This window comes from Balaenoptera physalus (genome assembly GCF_965194825.1).
Source record: "Balaenoptera physalus genome assembly, chromosome: 9".
Lineage (NCBI taxonomy): Eukaryota > Metazoa > Chordata > Mammalia > Artiodactyla > Balaenopteridae > Balaenoptera > Balaenoptera physalus.
The window spans coordinates 27264006-27285450 of record NC_138888.1 but is presented as its reverse complement, the minus strand read 5'-3'; the positions used below and the strand labels follow the sequence as shown (position 1 = coordinate 27285450).

At 42.3% G+C, this 21445-nt stretch overlaps 2 protein-coding genes across 5 annotated transcripts in view; both read right to left on the bottom strand.

The window, feature by feature from the left end:
• The window catches only part of MAP7 (microtubule associated protein 7), a 158967-nt gene extending 143216 nt beyond the window's left edge, over positions 1 to 15751 (bottom strand). For 2 of the 4 annotated variants that reach the window (XM_082474641.1, XM_082474635.1), the window contains exon 1: positions 15552 to 15749. In XM_082474641.1, the coding sequence (XP_082330767.1) occupies positions 15552 to 15618 (67 nt within the window). In that variant the 5' untranslated portion in view covers positions 15619 to 15749. Of the gene's footprint in view, positions 1 to 15551 lie in introns of all 4 variants that reach the window. The other 2 variants (XM_082474639.1, XM_082474640.1) reach the window with 2 other exon arrangements.
• A 3463-nt stretch (positions 15752 to 19214) lies between these two features.
• Positions 19215 to 21445, bottom strand: part of MAP3K5 (mitogen-activated protein kinase kinase kinase 5) — a 220373-nt gene continuing 218142 nt past the window's right edge. The window contains exon 30 of the mRNA XM_082474443.1: positions 19215 to 21372. Within this exon, the coding sequence (XP_082330569.1) occupies positions 21351 to 21372 (22 nt within the window). The 3' untranslated portion in view covers positions 19215 to 21350. The remainder of the gene's footprint in view (positions 21373 to 21445) is intronic.

Sequence of the window (21445 nt, the reverse complement as noted above, 5' to 3'; positions counted from 1 at the left end):
TAATGGCACAATTTATTATGGATGGCTCACTGTGGCTACATGACTTGAGAGATGAGATCTAAAGGTTTGAGAGTGAAAAGCAATAAGTATAATCCAATTCAGTATATTACTTTATGGACATTTTAAGGAGAATGATAGTCCTAAGTCTTTTTTTTTTTTTTTTTAATTTTTTTTATTTTGTTTATTTATTTATGGCTGTGTTGGGTCTTCGTTTCTGTGCGAGGGCTTTCTCTAGTTGCAGCAAGTGGGAGCCACTCTTCATTGCGGTGCGCAGGCCTCTCACTATCGTGGCCTCTCTTGTTGTGGAGCAAAGGCTCCAGACGCACAGGCTCAGTAGTTGTGGCTCACGGGCCTAGTTGCTCCGCGGCATGTGGGATCTTCCCAGACCAGGGCTTGAACCCGTGTCTCTTGCATTGGCAGGCAGATTCTCAACCACTGCGCCACCAGGGAAGCCCAGTCCTAAGTCTTTAGGTCAGTAAAAACATACATCATAGTAATTTGTCGTGGGCAACATGACCAGAGAGAAGATTTTTGTCATGATTTTAAAGACACTGACACGTGACTGTTGGTTAAATTTAAACGTTTTACCTGCAGAAATTCTCTCACAAATAAACTGCAATAACTTGACATGCATATCCTTTTGAACACTTCCTTATGTATAAATTAAAATGTTTGTTGCATTTTGCAAAATGTCAGTTCTCCAAAAATGTGTCCATGTATTTCTGTACCTGCAGTGTAGTAAAGGTTTAGACAAAACCCCATAATTATAGTGGCATACTGTCACGTAGGTTTCAAGCAGCGAAATAAACAGTGCAGCTCAGAAAAAAAAAAAAAATTGGAGAGGCCAAGAACAATGTGTTTCAGGCTGTACTGAGACTTCCCTCCAACCCTTATCCTTTGCTGCTTCGCTGCTCTTCCCAATTCTTTCTCCTAAAACTAAAACTGACATCAATTAAGATTTTTTTTTTCCAATTTAGGAAGGCTTAATAACCTCTTTTTACCTTTAGATTAAAATTTTCTCTCTTAAAAAGTAATCTAAGTGTTTTGAATAATTCTGGGGCAAACCCTTGATTTTCTTTCTAAGGGTCAACGTATCACGGTCAGGGTTCTCCAGAGACATAGAACACAGAATTAAAAAAGAAAAAAAAACACAGGATAGTACTTTTGGTTCTGTGTCTCTGGAGAAAAATATAATACATAAAATGTATATAAAGAGATTTATTTTAAGGAAAAATAGCTGCTGCGATTGTGGAGGCTGGCAAGTCCAAAACTGTAGGGAAGGTCAGTAGGCTAAAACTCAGGCATGATTTCTATATTATAGCCTTGAGGCAAAATTCCTCCTTCTCTGGGAAACCCCTGAAGGCCTTCAATGATTGGATCAGGCCCCCTAGATTATTGAAGGTAATCTATTTTACTTAAAGTCAACTGACTGTAAATGTTAATCATATCTGCAAAATACCTACACAGCAACATCTGGCCTAGTGTTTGACCAAGCAACTGGGCACTGTAGCCTAGCCAGGTTGACACATATAATTAACCATCTCGGTCAGTGACCCCAGAGAGATCCAGACACTCTATCCCACACTGAAATCAACATGCTGCAAATGAAAGCATGCCAGTCAAAGGTCTATGTGTCAATGATCATAACCTTCATTGAATAGGCCGGATACTATCTACTCAAATCATTTCTCAATATTGCAATGCTCTGTTAAAATAATATTCATAAACTGGGGACAGGACATCTCAGAGTAGACCTATTAAATCCCCCTATATATTTTCACTAATGATCTCTCACTGAGAAGCCAATACCGTTTGGCTTCAAAGCATCAAATAAACCCTTTTTATCATTATAAGAACTAAGCAGTCTGGTTGTCTCAACATTAAATGGTTTAGAAAGTACAGATAAGAAAGTTAAAAGAAATCCTTCCCACTGTTTCAATTAGAAGAAACTACAGTATGTAGATATATGGATGAGGTGGTGGTGAAATAAAACATGTTTTTCATGAGAAGATAAATGAGGTACTAAACTTTATACTTATTGACGTATTTGTTAACTAGAACCAACTCTGACTAAAGAAGGATTATACAATTCTCCGGCATAGTTCTGAAATCAACCTAGAGGAAAGAAGTGACTAACAGAAATGCTAAATTATATGATCATGGTGGGTAGGTTTGAGGTTTGGTCATTTTCATTCAGTGAAGGCCCACACTGAAAAGGATTAGCACATCCATTGTAACTGTCAGCAACCAACCAGAACACCAAAAACCTTCATCTAAATTATACAGGTAAGAGAGAAGTATACTTGGGGTTAGCAAGCCCAGCAGCTTTTAATATTTGCAACTGATAAGCAAAAGATGTCCCTAGTGCAACAATAATCGCTTTTTTAAAAAAGATATGAAGCATTAATCTCCATGTAGATACTACTAGCAACCCAGTTCGTTTTTTGGTAAATACAGCTTCTTTTAATCTTGCCTGACCCAGGGCCATCGAGATTTTAGGGGGCTCTTATATAGAAATAAATAACATCTCAGAAGGATGAACATGTTGATAAGGACACTTAGGGCGCCCCAAACCTCATCTCTAATACCTTATACCTTTCATATTCGTGTTCTAAGCCCTTGCTTTAAAACTCATGTAAACTTCAGACAGGCAACTGAGGAAGGATTATAATGCCAAAGACTTGGTGAACTTCCTAAACCACCACAAATGGACCATTTTACCTTTTATCATAAGGCAAAATGGCTACACTTCCACTGTTGAAGGTACTAAAATCTTTGATGTGTTTAAAAAAAAAAAAAAGGTTGTTCCAAACACATGCAATATTGCAGTAAAGGAATCAAAGTCATAATAAAAAAATCTCTCCTCCCTCCCAAATTTTTTTGCTGTAGATAGTACTAGCTGGTTTCCATACAGGCATAGAGGAAGAAACTTGCCCTGAAACCCCTAAAACAAGAAGCACCCCTCTTAGAGCCCAGGGCCAGGCTGCTTCCAGCCCACTGGAAAAAGACCTTGTTCTTGTCTTCTGTTTACAAACAAGAAGAGGGTGGTTTTTGTTTAGTTTGGTTTAAACCAGACCTGTTTGTTTTTAAAACAATTGCAATGATGCAAATTGTTCCGTGAACATGTTTCCAGATAGGTACATCAATACAGAAAACGATTTGCTCTGTACAGCAAAAAGTTAACTGCACACTTCACAGCTAGTGTGGAACTCGATTTCACAGGTGTCTAAAGGCCGTATGCCAAGTCCTACTTCTGAAACAGGAGCCAGATGTAGGTAGAACAGCCTTTTTCTCCTTCCTTCTGACATTCTGTGCTCCTCTTCCAAAACCTTCTTGAATGAAACCCTGCCCGCCTTCACAGTGACATGTGATTCTAATCACATATATGGTTTAGGATTTGTGTTGCACAAGTTGGTGGATGATTGGGACCATTTTTTTTATTTCCTCCATGCTCAGCAAGTAGCAGGAAAACGTTGAACCAGATCGGTTTGTAAATAAATGACATGACGTTCTCAAAGTTGACTACTTCAGTTACAGCTGGACCACCAAGAATTCAATCAGAAACGCCAAACTAGTGTTCTTTCCTGTGAGTATTCATTGGATTATAAGATTATGGGGTTTTTCTATTCAAAGGCATTTGCCCTCTCATAGGTCTCCTGGACTAAAAATGGCTCCAGCTCCCTTTTCTCAATTTATTTTAACGCTTCCTTTCTACTGTAGAGCTATTTCTTCTACTTGTATTTTACTTCCTGATACTCTGCCGGGGACTTATGCAAAGTCACTGTACAAAGCATGCGGATGTATCTTTTTATATACACAACGAGGGCATCTTCACAAAGTTTGTGAAACTTCTCACGAAAGTTTGTGGAAGGCAAGCTGTATATGCTTCGTCTATTTTTCTCATAGAGAAACATTCAGTGAAGTGACAGTGGCTTGTGACGGAAATAACAGACCTGGCAAGTCCATCTTTTTGGTTTAAAAAGAATGGAGGTCTGTCTTTCATTTAAAGTGCAATAGGGGCTTCCCTGGTGGCGCAGTGGTTGAGAATCTGCCTGCCAATGCAGGGGACACGGGTTCGAGCCCTGGTCTGGGAAGATCCCACATGCCGCGGAGCAACTGGGCCCGTGAGCCACAATTACTGAGTCTGCGCGTCTGGAGCCTGTGCTCCGCAACAACAGAGGCTGCGATAGTGAGAGGCCCGCGCACCGCGATGAAGAGTGGCCCCCACTTGCCGCAACTAGAGAAAGCCCTCGCACAGAAACGGAGACCCAACACAGCCATAAATAAATAAATAAATAAATAAATAAAGACTTTCTATTTCACTGTCTTTATAAAAAAAAATAAAGTGCAATAATTCTGTAGCAATCATACTTTAAGAACTTAAAACTTAGAATGATAATATAGTAATAAAAAATACTTTTGAATACCATAAAAATGAAACAAAAATAAGGCAGGAAGGGCTGGCCTGGGCGTCCAACTCAATTACAACACAATCCACGAATCTCACAGGCCAGTGTGTAGCAATCTACTACTGGAAGGTTTTGTGCATCATTTTGGCAGGTGGAAAGCACCATTGTGCTTTGATGACGCTTCCCATACCTGAGCCAAGCCAATGGCCCTGTGATCACAGCTGCAGTCAGGCCTAAATCAGCATTACATTTGTATTCTCATTACGGAGACTTACAATTATAAATAAAAATTTGCTTAAGGGAGAAATTTAGTGTGCCAGGGTACATCCACAGTTTCAGTGATGCAGTACCAATCCTTAAAAATCAGGACCACAATAATTATAACACTTCATGCTGATGCTGTGTCAGGCACTTATCTATGTACGTTACCTGTATCAACTCATTTAATCCTCACCCTATGAGGCTGGTACCACTATCTCTGTTTTAAAAAGGAAGAAACTGAGGAAGACGAATGGTCAAATGACTTGCCCGACATCCCTTAGGTTGTGTGTCCGGAGCAGGGAAGAGATTGCAACCCAGGCGGCCAGACCCCAGAGTCCCAGCACAAAGTAATAGTTTAGCATTATCCCTAAATAACTTGGTAGTCAATTTTTGAGACCTATAGCTTCACACGTGCTCAGTTTCAGTATAATCTTGAGGGGAAAAAAAAAAAAAGAATTAAAGATACTTTCTCCAGGGATCACAGCCATTCCATCTCCCCTACTGCCCTTTTCCTTTTGGTCCTGGATTTTTACAGCTGTGCAGACGCCAGCTGCAAGGAGGAGAAAAGAGGAAACCAGTTCTGCCAAAGGTAAGCTCTCCCTGGAAGGGCTTCAAATCACAATGGATGGCACCACAAAACCTCACAAGCACACACAAATGCAACTCAGAAGTGCGTCTAGAAGTTCTGACACACAGAGCCAGAGATATTCATGTGAGGTGATGTTCAAAGCCATAGATGTGAATAATACCGTTGAGAAAACATGCAAAGTGAAAAGAGCAGAGGTTACCAGACTGAGCCTCCGGTAGAGTAATATCTAATGAGGAGAAAGAAGAGAGGCGAAGGAAGGAAAGCTTAGCCCAGAGGGTATTAGCGTCAGTGCAGGCAGAAGGCGGAAGGGGAGGGCATCACGGCGAAGGTCATCCTTGTGTCAAGTATTTACAGACAGAAGAAACAAGGGCTGGTCTCCAAAGCCAGGCATCTGGTGATTAGAGTTCATGGGTCACCATGAAAATCTCTGGGAAAAGTATGTAATTTTCTACAAAGAGAACCCTTTAATTATCTAACCGAAACTGACCTTTCCTTGTTTTGAGGAGGAGGAGGAAGAGGAAGGCAGTGTGACAACAAAGCAAAGTAGACAAAAAGAAAGCTAACTACCTAACATTTTGTCTACCTCAACATATTCAGACATAAAAGTGCATAAATATGTCCTGGAATATATGTGTACATAATACTTGGCTATTCAAGTGGACTCATACCCGTATTCACTTCTACCTTTCCTTCCAAAAAAATTACTGGGGTAAAATAAGAGATAACGTGAGTAACCTCACTAGATTGGGGGCAGTAGTTGTTAGGATTTTCCAGGTGGTTTTTATAAGATACACTCGACATCTCCAAATTAAACCTAAGGTCAAATGGAAGAGCACTAAATAGGAAATGGATCTAAAGTAGTTTTCGACCTTGACTCCACATTGGAACCACCTGGGGAATTTAAAAAATACTGCCACCTGGCTCCCACCCCTAGCGATCCTCAGATAATTGCCTAGGGTACGGCGTGGGCATCCAGGTATTTAAAAGGTCCCCAGGTGATTTTTCACTCACTGCCAAGATTGAGAAGCAATGATCTCAACCAATGATGCTCCAGTACATGACCTCAATAATCGGTTCAACAACATAACCGTATGGCCAAGGAGAGAGCTATATTTAACTGAACCCACCGGGACTGTGGGGTATACTAATTTAGAGCATCTACCATGAATAGAAACCAATCCAGCAGGAATGCAGGAAGCATGCAACCAGGCCCTGTTTGGTGTCTCTGCCACACTAAAGAGTCCGGTCAGGAGCTTCTGGGAAACAGAGGCCTGGATTAAAATCTTGAAAAGCAGCCCGGTATATTTACTGTAGTCAATTATGCACATTACTGCCACCGAAACAGGCCTTGTGTTGGGTTGTGGGAACACTAAAGGAAGGGGGGTTTCCTTCCAGAATTTCACCTTGGAATTTAAACTTTTCCTAGAATATAGCTTCTTTTGTACTTTAAATGGTGTCAGGGATACAAGGTTTATACATGGAAGGTTATGCCATAGTAAGTAGTAATGCTTCTGTTTACCAGAAAGCCAACTCCAAAAAGGAGGCTTTAATAGCATTAAAAAAGGCACAAAAGAAATTTTAACATATCCCAAATCTCAATATTCTATACTTAAATATACACAGCTTTACTAACAATGCTTGCAAAGCCCAGTTCACATATTCCAAATGCATTTCACTCAGCTTCCTTTCTGCTTAGTCTTGCATCCCTACATTCATCTGCGCTATCTGGTCAGGTGTGTCAATTGTCAGCATTTTCTCACAATTCTCTTTCACAACTGCTTCTGTAGGAGCTTTCAAGGATGAGGAACTGTTGAGTGCAGTGAATTCTTGCTGTCAAAAATATATTACTCTTCAAATCAAAATTCAAAGTGGCACCTATTAAAAGAAAATCTTATAGATTTTCTCAACTGGCTATTTCTCAAATAAAGATGCTAAGGAGAACAGTAAACAAATAGAGAAAAACCATCTGATGCCATTTAAATTTGTGAACTATAAGTCAGAGCATTTTCAAGACTTAATGAAGAGGGGACTTCGCTGGTGGTCCAGTGGTTAAAGCTCCGAGCTTCCAGTGCAGGGTAAGCAGGTTCGATCCCTGGTCGGGGAACCAAGATCCCACGTGCTGCATGGCACAGCCAAAAATAAATAAAATAAAATGTGATACGGTTTTAAAAAATTTTTTTAAAAAGAGTTAATGAAGAGGAAGAAAGCACTGACCCACTGAAGAGCTAGACAAACTTTAAAACTGGATTTTCTATGGATAAAGAAGATGAGATTATCTATCTACATATTATATATATCTACACACACACACACACACACACACAAATGGAATACTACTCAGCCATAAAAAAGAATGAAATAATGCCATTTGCAGCAACATGGATGCAGCTAGAGATTATCATACTAAGTGAAGTAAGTCAGAAAGAGAAAGACAAATACCGTATGATATCGCTTACATGTGAAATCTATAATATGCCACAAATGAACCTATCTACAAAACAGAAACAGACTCACAAAGAGAAGAGACTTGTGGTTGCCAAGGGGTGGGGTGGGGGAGGGATGGACTGGGGGCTTGGGGTTAGTAGATGCAAACTATTACATATAGAATGGATAAACAAGGTCCTACTGTATAGCACAGGGAACTATACTCAATATCCTGGGATAAACCATAATGGAAAAGAACATAAAAAAGAATGTATATATGTGTATACTGAGTGACTGTGCTGTACAGTAGAAATTAACACAACATTGTAAATCAACTAGACTTCAATAAAGTTTTAAAAAATGGATTTTCTAGAAAAAAGTAAGCCTGAACATCATACACATTTAGCATATAGAACCTTAGACCATGCTCAGTGATTAAATGTCCAAAGACATTATCAAGACTTTTTACAAAGCTCTGCAAGTACACTTCAGTAACTGAGAACAGATACTAAATACCGGGTTTGACAACATAAATTCTGCCAACAAAGAGTAATCCAGACAATAAAACAAATTACAGCATCAATATTTCCAGCTTTCTAACTGCAAAAAACACCAAAAAAGTTATTTCCAAATTCTGGAAAGCCGTATCTCAAGGGATTAGAAGACAGACATTAAGGAGGAGAAGAGAATTTGGATTGGCATGGGATTCGCTGGATGACAGCACTTCTGTTCATAATCAGCTTCAGAAGGCAGACTCCACAAGACATAAATACTATGGGGGAAAAAAAGAATAAAGAAGCCAGTGACATTAGAGCCAAATAAAAACTCCACATTATACCCGGGCTCTGGGAGCAACTCTACCTCCACAAGTTTTCCTAGTTCAAGTGAGCGTCATTCAGCATCCCTAAGGGCACTATTTTACTTTGAGGTGATTACATCGCTTTACTAAAAGAACTTGGTGAAATGGCTAAAAAACAGAACTAAACATAACAACATCAAGTGTTGGCAAGGATGCAGAGCAAGTAAGACTCACATACATTGCTTGTAGGAATGCAAGATTGCACAGCCATTCCAGAGAACAGTTCATCAGTTTCTTATAAACATACACTTACATATGAGTCAGCAATTCCACTCCCAGGTATTTCCCTTAGATAAATAAGAAAAACCTGTACATAAATGTTTACAGCAGCATTATTTATAGCACCAAAGCCTGGAAATAACCCAATGTTTCTCAGTGGGTGGATGGATTAATCTGTGGGATTTCCTTACAATTGGCAAACTACCACCAATAAATATTGATACACAAAACGCGTCTGAATCTCAAATGCATTATGCTAAGTGAAAAAAATTCAGACTCAAAAGTCTATGTGAGAAGATGTGGTACATATATACAATGGAATATTACTCAGCCAAAAGGAATGAAATTGGGTCATTTATAGAGACATGGATGGACCTAGAGTCTGTCACACAGAGTGAAAGTCACAAAGAGAGAAACAGATACCGTATGCTAACACATATACATGGAATCTAGAAAAATGGTACAGATGAACCAGTTTGCAAGGCAGAAATAGAGACACAGATGTAGAGAACAAACATATGGACACCAAGGGGGGAAAGCGGGGGGGTGGGTATGAACTGGGAGATTGGGGTTGACGTGTATACACTAATATGTATAAAATAGATAACTAATAAGAATCTGCTGTATAAAAAAATAAAATTAAATTAAAAAAACAAAGTCTATGTGTATGATTACACTTTTATGACACTCTGGAAGAGGCAAAACTAGGATGGTGAACAGATCAGTGGTTGCCAGGCGTTAAGGATAGGAGAACCTGATTGCAGAGGGGTGGCATGAGGGAATTCTCTGGGGCAAGAGAACTCTTCCGGATCAGTATCATAGGGGTGGTTACATGACTATACATTCGACAAAACAATGAACTGTACACCCCCTAAAGCAGTAAACTGTACGCAAATTAAAAAGTTTTAACTAGAAAAATTTCAAGGGGGGACTTCCCTGGTGGCGCAGTGGTTAAGAATCCTACCAATGCAGGGGACATGGGTTTGAGCCCTGGTCCAGGAAGATCCCACATGCCGTGGAGCAACTAAGCCCTCGAGCCACAACTACTGAGCCTGCACTCTAGAGCCCACGAGCCACAACTACTGAGCCTGCGTGCCACAACTACTGAAGCCCACGTGCCTAGAGCCCGTGCTCCGGAACAAGAGAAGCCACCGCAATGAGAAGCCCACGCACCGCAACGAAGAGTAGCCCCCGCTCACCGCAACTAGAGAAAGCCCGCGGGCAGCAACGAAGACTCAGGGCAGCCAAATACAAATAAATAATAAATAAATAAATAAATTTAAAAAAGAAAAATTTCAAGGATTTGGCATTTTTTCCTTTCACCAGTGAACTTTACGGAGGGTCTTTTAAATTGGCTATCTTTACTTTCCAAGTGCTAGTCTATTAATCACATAATCTGCTACATCCCCTGGAATGCCTCTTCTGGGGGTGACCAGTGACTACTCGGTAACCACGCCAATGGGTTTTTTTTCCCTCTTCACTCTCTGAATCCTTGACCTCCTCATCCCTCTCCCTTGGCAGGTACGGCATTGCTCAGTTATGCTTTTCCTGACTTTCTGGCTTTTCCGCCTTCTTTGCTGGTTCTTCCTCCTCCTGTGCTTGAAGTGTTGTCTCATCCCCTTTCCATTTTCCTTTCAAAACTCTCCTCACCCTCATGGCTTCAATCACGTTCCCCTTATGGAATGAATCCCAGAGTCCCAACCTGTTTTTCTCCTTATTCCCATCCTTCCATGTGCCCATTAGACATTTCTACTTACACGTCCCCCTTGCATCTCAAATCTCCATGTTTAAAGCAGAGATTTTTCTAGTTCTCCTACCAAAACCAGGTCCTCCTCGTGACTATTTTCACACCACCCTTAAACCAATGAGCCAAACTTAAACCTGGTGTATAATATTACATGTCAACTTTTTACCTGCATCCTTTGACACATGCCTCTGTAGAATCTTGAATTAACCATTCTCTTCCCATTTCCACTGCCATGCCATAGTGCTGGCCCAATGCCTGCCCAGAAGACTTTTGCAGGAACTTCAAAGCTAGTCTGTATGTAGCTGAATGTGCCCTTCTTAAATCCCTCCTCTAGTCTACACTGCTACTTCAAAATGAGGATCACATGGGTAGAATACCGATCACCTCACTATCACCAGAGATTTGGCTAACCTGCCTGGTTATGCATATGTTCCTCATACACTCTCCCCTTCCCCCGCCCCGTGATACCCTTCCCAACGCAGCAAAAATCAATCAAGGGAATGACTTTCCTAGATGAAGGGACCATGCATTCCTAAAAGGCACAGCTGAGCTCTTCTGCTAGACTTTGCAATCAAGCTTTCAAGATCCATGGGTAGAGAATTACCTAGTTTATCGCACTTTATTAAAGATATGTTATCCTTAGGAATCATCAACATTTCCTCACTGCCTGCAGAATCATGTACTAACCTCTTAAGCTTGATCACTCCACAATTTGGCCTCAATGTGCCTTCATTCCTAATCCATCTTCTAGACTCTTTCATGATGAGCCTCACACAACTCAATATGACCAAAACTTTGCTCTTTTCCACATCTGCACCTTTATTTTTCTCTCTTTCCTCCATTCAACTTTATATGTCATTTACCCATTTTAAAAATTTAAATTACTACGCCCAGTACGTTTTCCATGATGAAAGACCACAGCTAGAAGTAATTCTTTCTTCACTTAACTCCTCATAACATGCAATTATTTGTGAGTGATGTTTTCCTTTTGAAATCCACGGATCATGTCTTCATCAACCTTTCAGTCACCATAAAGCTTTATAGAAGGTACATATTTCTTGGTCAAATTATGCTAAGCCTCAATATTTTCAATTCTTATAACAATATGAGACCTGAGTTTTAAAAAATAACCCATTTCAAATGACTTTTTGTCATGCACCAAGAGGCAAAGATGTTAGATTTTTTTTTTTTTTTTTAGAGAACATGCCAATACAAATTAGTGTTTCACACACATGCCTAACTAATGATATCAAATAAATGCACTCTCCTGAGCACAAATGCCTCGTCTAATAATACTTTCCTCCTACTTCGCAAGATGCAAAGGTAAGAGCCAGCCAAAATATAACAGGAAAAAAGTTATCTATTCACTTGGAATGAAGCATTACTAGCTTTAGGACGTGAATTTCAAAACAATGAGTTTAATAACAAATTGTAGTCTGAACCCCATCTAACAGTTTTTATTTGCAGATATTTGTAGACCCTGAAATCTAAGACCTTAAATATCACTTTTCAATTTGGAAAAATGCAGTGAAGGGTCATGATCCAGATCACAAAAAAGGCCCATGTTCTTCCACTGCACTGCCTGCTAAAGAGAGAATAAGCCCAATTCCAGGTTCTATGTCATTTTCCCCAAAGGAAGAGCAACAGAATTCACAGATTATAGATATTAACTTACTCCCTGTGCATGAAAGTGTGCTCTTATGAGTTAGTCAAAAGCAGCTTTAACTTTGGTCTTAATTCAGTAGGCTTTTTAAAAGGAAGTTATTAAATTGAGAAATTAGCCCTGCACACTTTCACAGCTCTCGAGCACTAGCGTTAAGATTAAGTACACAAAGCCTGGGCAGAGGCAATTTTGTGAATTTCAATCTGTTACTCAAAATAATAATTAAAAAAGGACTTGACATCCTCTAGTGGTGAAATTGAACACTTGTTTCCAAGTCAATTATTTTTCTCAGTTCTTGCCTACCTTTTGTTATTGAAATATATGTGGAAAGAACTGTTCATTCTCAAGAAAAATTTAAAAAATCACCATAAAGAATGTGACTTGACTACCTTTGAGTAGAAAATATATACTGATAGAAATAGCTTTTAGGGCTTCCCTGGTGGCGCAGTGGTTGAGAGTCTGCCTGCCGGTGCAGGGGACACGGGTTCGAGCCCTGGTCTGGGAAGATCCCATGTGCCGCGGACCGACTAGGCCCGTGAGCCACAATTGCTGAGCCTGCGCGTCTAGAGCCTGTGCTCCGCAACCAGAGAGGCTGCAATAGTGAGAGGCCCGCGCACCACGATGAAGAGTGGCCCCCGCTTGCCACAACTAGAAGAAGCCCCCGCACAGAAACGAAAACCCAACACAGCCATAAATAAATAAAAAATTTTTTAAAAAGGGTATAATATCTCTTAAAAAAAAATAGCTTTTAAATGTTGAAAGAAATATGATTTTTATATGCTACCTTTCAATATTCTTAACAAATGTCTCATTTTATAGGTCATATACTGCCAATTTTCAACCCATCTTTGATACACATACATACATATGTATATAATTATGAACACATTACAGGTGTTATTTTTATAATCACCTGAGATTCTAAACTAAATTGCCCTAAAATTAGACCACAGTCTTTGCACAGGGACAGAAAAACTAAGAGAGACATTTAAGAATGGGCCCTACCGCCTAACAACCAGTCCTAAAAAGGGAAGAAAATGAATCCCTCAACAAATGTTGCCATTTGAGGTGGCAATTTTCACCTCTTGATGCTAATAAAAGACAGAAATCCCCACCCCACCCCCAAAAAACCCACCTCAATACAATCCTGTAATTGTTAAAAAAAAATAATGACTTGCAGCATTTGAATGTTATAATGTGCAATATGTCCATAAGAATAAAGTACTACATTGAAGTCTGATATTCAGGTATAGGTCACATGTTTTAAATACATGGAAAACTTCATAAGTTGTTAAAATTCAAGCAGTCCTCACTTGTACACTCAAAATATCGCTACCTAGATTTAAATATATATATATATATTTTTCATCTTTCTTCTTTCTTTGACACCTGCTCACACAGGTGCTCTGAGCACGAAAAACCTTAATAGTAATCCAGGGCTAGAAAAATAGGAAAAAGATGTGAGCCGGCAATAAGTTTTAGTTAAATTATAAAGTACAATTATTCGAAAGACCATTTATAAAATTTGTCCCTTGGAAACTGGAGTTTCTAGGTAGAGATATGGAAGAATTGTTTTCTATGAAGGAGACGGCAGCCAATTAAATTGCCCTCTTCCTAAAGAAAATATTTCACTGACGGCCACAGGGTTGATTTGTAGGTTAATTGTTAGAAGCATGACCAGTTCGTTAGTTAACATGCTTGGGCACTGAATAAGCTAGTTTGTAGTTCACTTACATCTGAACAACTTGTTCATGTGCAGATTCTAGGAAGTGTTTATTATTTATTTGAGCAAAAACTACTGTGTACAGAAGCAGTTTTTTTTTGTTTTTTCTTTGTGGGGATTAGGCACCAAACCATTTATATTCTCAGTGAGGATGCTGCCCTCCTGCTGCCCTCTCTTGGGGGACGGTAACCCTCAGCACCCCGCTTATCAAGTTCCCTAAAGCAATTACAAAGGCACGTCCTCTAAGCCACCCCTTCCCCACCCCAAACGAAAATAATGACCTGCCAATCTTTCAAACATTTTAAGACAAAATAAACCACCCTACAGGAAGTTGCGTGACTTCAAAGTAAACAAGTTCAAGAGCCCTTGTCTTAACCTCAGGTATTTTGGCTGGAGGGATTAAGTCATTAGTCTTTAGGCGCCCAAACTCTACCTGGCAGAACAGATACATCATTTGCAAATACTCTTATAGCTTTTTTGGACCTTTCACATTAAAATAAGCATACCTTCTAAGTCAATACCTCTTTTTTGAGGGTGGGGGAAGTCTTACATTTAGATAACAATTGTTTCCAATTATGTGTACGCAGAAAACACAACACAGTTGGGGAGCCTGCAATTTGAATGTCTTTTTAACATAAGAAACTGCCTCACCGCCCCCATCCCAAGTGTAGGAAGGTACCAGAAACAGTTTACTGGCCAAGAATATAAGAGGGGACCAGGAGAGAGGGGTGGATCTGCAAGAAAAAACTATCGCGAGGGGGAAAATCGGCTGCATATAATAAAATGGGGGAGGGGAGGACTTCACGCTCTTGGAGATGTGAGCTTCTGCCCCTGCCTCTGGCGTGGAAGTTGGGAAGAGGGGGTTCCTCAACACAGCGCCTTGAGGAGCCGAGCCAACGTTCCCGCCTTGGGTTGGTGCACGGACTAAAAACATGAACGCCGAGGACCCTTGTTTCAAGTCAACGAATCTCTGAGCCACCCCACCCCCCAGCACCTGCAGGCCCCATCATCCTGCAACCAGCCCCTGCCTCGCGACCCCAGATCTCAGAACTCTCGTGAGCCGGTCGTAACTGCGGACCCCAGGGCAGGGGTCGGGCGCTGCTCACGCGCGACCATCGCGCCGGGCTACCCCGGCACCCGGTGCGCCGGTTAAGGCCAGAGAGTTTGCGCAGAAAAGGGTAATCCTGCTAGCCGTACCTGGCCGAGGATTTTCCGGCTGGCGGTTTGGTTTGGGGGATACGATTTTCCCATTGAATTGAATTAGACCCAGCCCGGCAGGTGGTAGAGGGGCGGCCAGCGTCTCTCCACTTCCTCCTCCCGCCCGCGCTCCCTGGCGCGTTTCCACCTGTTTGGGGTAAGTCGAGCTGGAGCGCAAGAGGGGCGGCCGGCACTGCGGCCGGGCGCCGGCGAACTTGGGCGCCGGGGCCGAGCAACCGACGCGCGGAGGCGGAGGGCGGAGGGCAAGCGGGCTCCGAGCCGGGGTGCGCGGCGCGCCGGACTGGCCTTTCCGGGCAGCGGCCGGGCGGGGGAGGGGAGCGCCGGCGCCCCGCGCGAGCCCACTCCCCCCACCCCCCCCACCCCCCCGACCCCCACAGCCCTGCTCGCTCTTCCCGGCCCGAGCCCGCCGGACCACCACCTGCCCCCACAGCTCATTCACCTGTTTCGCTCTGCGCAGCGCCATCGCCGCCCGTGTGGCGGTCGCCGCCAGCTCTCAGGTCCGCCATGGTGCTCCGATGACGCTCCCGGAGAGCCGCTCCGCCCTCTTCCTCGGCTTGGCTCCCGCCGGCCCCCCCCGCCTGCCAGGCCCCCGGCCCAGACAGGTGAACGCCGTCAGGAAAGGGCGGAGGAAGGAAGGAGCGAGCGCTCGCGAGCCCGAGGCGGCTTGGGCCCGGCGCGCGGGCGCGCCCCCTCGTGGGCAGGTGCGGCGTGGCAGCCACTCCGACTCACGCAGCTGGGTTTCCGCAATGGGAACGGGCGGAGCCAGGCACCTGGGCCGCGAGCTTCAGGCCCCGGCTGCCCGCACCTCGAGGTCTGGAGGCGGGTCGGCGACGCTTGGTGGCGCTAGGAACTGGGACGATCTGAGGATCAGACAAAGTGAGGCGAGAGCGTGCGGACGCTCTATTCGTCTCTGAGCTCTGAAGCAGCCAGGTCAATGTTAGTTTCGCCAGGACTGGCGTTCATGGTGACAGCCGCCAAAGAGTATGATGCCACGTGGAAAGCCGAAGTACACGGGCTGGATTCCACACTGCGGTCCGGTCTCCATTCTGCGTTTTAGGACGCCATTGTTGATGACCAGTCTTTTCACCAGGCTTCTATATCTGATGAACCCCAGGGCATACAGCTTAATAAAACTTGTGCCCAGTGATGTGGCTTTTCTTATTCTTGATTTCCGGTTAGCAACTACCTTGCGACTCCTGTCTTGCTCCGGAAGACCAGGAAAAAAAGCAGTAGGCAACAAGTTTCTTTTTTTAAAGAAATATTATTAGCTGCGGAGAAACCAATTTCTGCTCTAATAAGCAAATAAACGTTAAGCAACAAAATGCTGAGAAAAAAAAAGTAGCCTGTATAAATGGAAACATAAAGGAACAAAACTGAGCAGCGTTCAGTTCTGCCTCGTTACACAGAGATGTACTCCCACAGACTTGGTTGGCTGAACACAAACGGCAAGCTCCCAACAGTTTAAAACCCTTTCAAGGACTTCAGCAGAATCTAGTGGACACCCAAGCGTGCCTGAGAACAGTGTTGGATTTCTCGCTAGGGTGACAATTCTTACCATCCTTGCACGCACATCCTGCCACCGAGCCCAGCAGTGGACTGGTTTTATTTGGTTTACTGGGTCACTGGCTGACTCGGCAGAGGTTTTGCTTAAGGGACACGTGCTGTGGTTTGTAGTCCTGGATTTTCCCTTAGTGCCATTTCTACAGTGAACTAGGCAAACTGATCATTTAGCAATATGATCTTCCTAAATCACATTCAAATACCTCTTATCACACTTCTAATCGATAAAAATAAAACACCAGGTGGGTGGAAGTAGTTTCAGACCTCAGCTTGGGCCCAAGCAAAGATATATTTTACTACATTGTCACCAGAGTTTAAGACACTTTCCTGTGAACATCAGAAAGACTCCCTTAGCTGAATTTTGAGAGTTGAACTCTCTGGAAGAACCTTGGGAAAAGGAGGTGATTTGTTTTCAAAAGGAGGTGTTTGTTTTCTGCTATACCATTTACTGAAGTAAACCAATGAGTTCTTTCTTTGACTCCCCACCCCCCAAAATATCAAAGACTAATTGGTGTTTTTATTTGTATGGGTGTTTGGTTTTTGGTTTTGTGTGTGCTTATCCCTTCTCTCATTCTTTTGATAACTTATGTATGTTTCAGTTTGTCACAAGTTACACAAAAATAAATGCAACAAGAAACACACCAAAATTCTTCACTTGGGCCCTGTACAGACTTTGCATTCCAAATCTCACGTGGTGTCTGTAACAGTTGCATGAATGCAGGAATGGATGACGTCTGTTAAATGTCACACACCACCACGTTGTGCTTTCTGTTGTCCTTTACTTACAACATGGAAGCCATCTGTCCTGAGCTTCCACATCCATCTCAGAATCTCACGGAATCATCATGATTCCCTTTCCCGGGGAGGAGCTGAACTTGCTGCCACCCCCTCCGCTCCTGCCTCCTTTGAAACTTCATCCCTCTTCCCTACTCCTCGAGTGCCTCCATTCAAGGCGCTCTGCCCCAACAAACACATTTAGGAGTCTTTGATTCAGAACATTTCTTCTTTTGACTTCCCACCCTCCCAATCTCTTGTCATACGTTTTGTTCACCAAAGGGTATACATGTGTGGACTCTGGTGCCATCATCAGCTTACCATCTTTGTTTAACCAGCTGTGGTCTTTCTTACCTGTCTATAAAAACCTTCTAGGTCACAAAATCAAATAACCTGTTATTATTTTTTAATCCATCATTCCCTTAGACTTTCTGCAGCCCTCGACCCTGATCGTCTTCCTCTTGGCTTACACCACTGGCCTGGTTTTTTTCTCATTCCTCTGTGACCAGTTCTCTTGTCTTTTTGTGGACTTAAATTCCTCCTCCTTCTCGACTTGTCCCCAAACTTCCCTCCTCCCCAAATCTTAGGCCATAACCTTTCTGCTCTACTCTGTTTCTCACAGTCCTCATTTACTATTAGCTCCATCCAAGTGACTCCTAAATCCAGAATCAATACTCTTGACCTCAGTCCTGACTTCCACCAATACATTCTCAATGGTCTCCGCACATTCTAGCACGATGCCCTGCCATTAATTCAACATGTCCCAGACCAGCACCGCCCCAAACTTGCCTACTTTTGAATCCTTCTCTCACTCACATATGCTCAACATCTGTCCTTTCGTTTTCATTGTCATCACTACCCAAATCCGTGTTCCAAAATCATGTCAATTCATTGTTCTAATTCCACCTTCTCAATTCCTATTGCTCTAACTCCTACTAGACCCTCATTCACATCTGAAACAGTCTCTGAACAGCTCTGTTCAATTTCCGTTCCCCATAATTTACCCAACACAACTTCACCAGGTTAATCTTCTAATACACAGCTACTTTACACACACCCACTCCCTTGCTCAAAAATACTGAGTCCCCGTTTCTACATAATTAAATACTAACTTCACTTCCCTCCCTGACCACCCCCCAGTCACATCCTGAGCTCTCTACTATCCCATTTTCCACTTTTCATCTCTATAATTTATATTTCCAGCCAAGTAAGAATTTGAATGAGTTAAAATTTTTGTATGCTTTAATGCAATATAAAAGTTGTTCACTTTCTCTAGAACACGTTGAAAATCTCTTTCTGTCTTTGCTCTTGGAGCTCTCTGCCCAGAGCGACTTCTCCAGTCCTGACTAATAATTCCTTCCTTCCAAGGCCTCCTCAGTGAAGCCTGTTCCACCTGCCCAGGCTTCCAGCAAGCCTGTCCTCTGAACCTCTCCAGGGCCTCTGAGCTTGCCATTTGTCCAGCCTTTAACACAGACTAGATGTGATTTGTTACTGCAAATCTGTCTCTTCAATCTGATACGAATTACTTGGTGGCAGGGACTTTGTCTTCTCTTTCCCTATAGGTGTCCGTAAAGTCTGGAGCCATCAATTATTTGATTTGTTGACAGACTGCAGATGTCCTTGATGACACACGTGCCTTGCCTGCATTCTGAACTTGAAGGGCTTCACGTATCTCTCTCCTCCCGCTACAGCGCCTCACACAGAGTAAACATTCCAGTGGGTTCGCAATAATTCCTCACTGTCAGACTGTTTCATGTGATGGCTTGGGAATGAATGAAACAAAATATGCAATGACAGAATTGGGAGAGAGAGGTCAAAATGTGGTTAAAAAGAAACACTGGATCTACTTTCCCCAGCAAATTCCAGTTTTGTTTCTCTAATGAGACTGCCGCCAGCACCCATGCATAACTTTTGTTACAAACCGTCTTTCTGGGTTCAGCTCTGGACCTTCACTTCTCTGTAAAGCCTTTCTTGACCCCCTCTGGCAGTTAGATGTAACTATAGCACTTACTACATGTACTGTTGTTTTATTGTCCTGATTCCACCTCTGACAGTGAGCTTCAGGGCCAAGAACTGTGTCTTCTTCATGCACAGAATGCAGTATCCAGGACGTATTTAATAAGTACTTTGGAGTGAATAATGAGGTAACGCGAGCAGGCAGCATCGCAGTGTTCACTATCTGCTAAGCATTGCACTATGCACCTCACCTGCATTATTTTATTTAAATCTTACCACAATCCCATGTTATTTCCCCCGTTTCAAATGAGGCGACCGAGTCTGGGAGAGGTTAATTAGTTCGCCCAAGGTCACCAGGTGAGTGGTAGTTTTGCTCCAGGCCTGTGTACTTGGACTCTTGCTGCACTAAATGAACAATGAATAGTAACCATCTGACTGCCACCTCAATGGAAAGGGGCTGTCCGTGTACCTCTCCAGGTGTCACTTGGAATTAGGAGGTGGGGCTTGATAGTTTTAAGTTATCTGTAGAGCTTTGTAAAAAGACCTCTGGGCCCTACCCCAAACCAATAACAACGGTTTCTCTGAGGTGGTAGCATCAATATAGTTTTTAAAGCATCCAGGTGATGATAATGTGAAGCTGGGTTGAGACTCACTGGCCTAGATGGATGCCAAAGGCCTTTTAATGCAAACCTTTCATGAAAATTGGGCCATAATGGAATTGCCTTCTTTTGTGACTAAGACCCAGAATTCTGGAAAAAAAAAAAAAAAAAACGAAAACAAGAATTAAGAAAACCTAGTGATGCTAGTCTGGGAATGTATTATGAACCATGTAGGGATAGTGGGATATTTGCCCATAGATATAGGGTAAGAGGAAGATCCCAAGGGGAGATTATATCATTAAAGAGTCGGCTGAAGATGGGTAGCATGATCCGGTATATGGTCTAAAAAAAGCACTTTACCATTACAGGTGGGCATGTGAACTGTGGCTTAATGAAGAAGTTACCCTGTGTTTCCATATGAGTGAAATGATATATCATTTAATTTATACCTCACCTCCTTTGAGATTTCCCCACAGGACACAGGAGGCAACTATCTGTCCTCAGGATTGGATGTAAGAAAAAGATGCACCTATGTTGTTGCAAGTATCAGATGAGGACGTATCAGTGAGAACTTTTCGCATACTCTAATGCAATATACAAAAAATATATTGTATGCTGATGGGACTTCCCTGGTGGCGCAGCGGATAAGACTCAGTGCTCCCAATGCAGGGGGCCTGGGTTCGATCCCTGGTCAGGGAACTAGATCCCACACGCATGCCACAACTTAGAGTTCGCATGCCACAACTAAGGAGACTGCAAGCTGCAACTAAGGAGCTGGCAAGCCACAACTAAAGGAGCCCTGGAGCCGCAACTAAGGAGCCCACCTGCCGCAACTACAACCTAATGCAACCAAATAAATAAATGAATATTAAAAAAAAAAAATATATATATATATATATAGTATGTTGATTTTTACATAGAAGTAAAGATGCCTCCTGTTTTATCAAAAACTGTTCTGTATGGATCAAGTCATGATACAGCTCTGATATTTCTATCTTGCATAATAAACAGGTTCCTCTGTATTTAAGAAATTTGTTTATGTCATTCATCCACCTAGGAGCTTCAGACTTCATCCTATTCACATGGGCAGGCTTATAAAATATAATACGTATCCAGCTTAAAATTAAAATATTTCCCTCAAATATGAGAACTAAAATTAAGGGAATAGAAAATGCAGTGTTCTCCATTGGGATGCTATTTGCAGCCCCTCTGAGGTACACAATAGTCATCCATGGTAACTTGGGGCCTTGAGAAAAAGACACTGACTTTCTTTTATTCTGTTTTTCCATGTTCTCTCTTTTACCACTCTGTAGCCCTGAGGAATGACTTGGAGGTCAGTTGTTCTTTGACTACTTGAAGAGAAGACAGATTCTATTTAATGTTAGAGATGAAGAAACGGTTAGAATTTTGACACAGTAATTATCTAGATTGCCAAAACAAAATA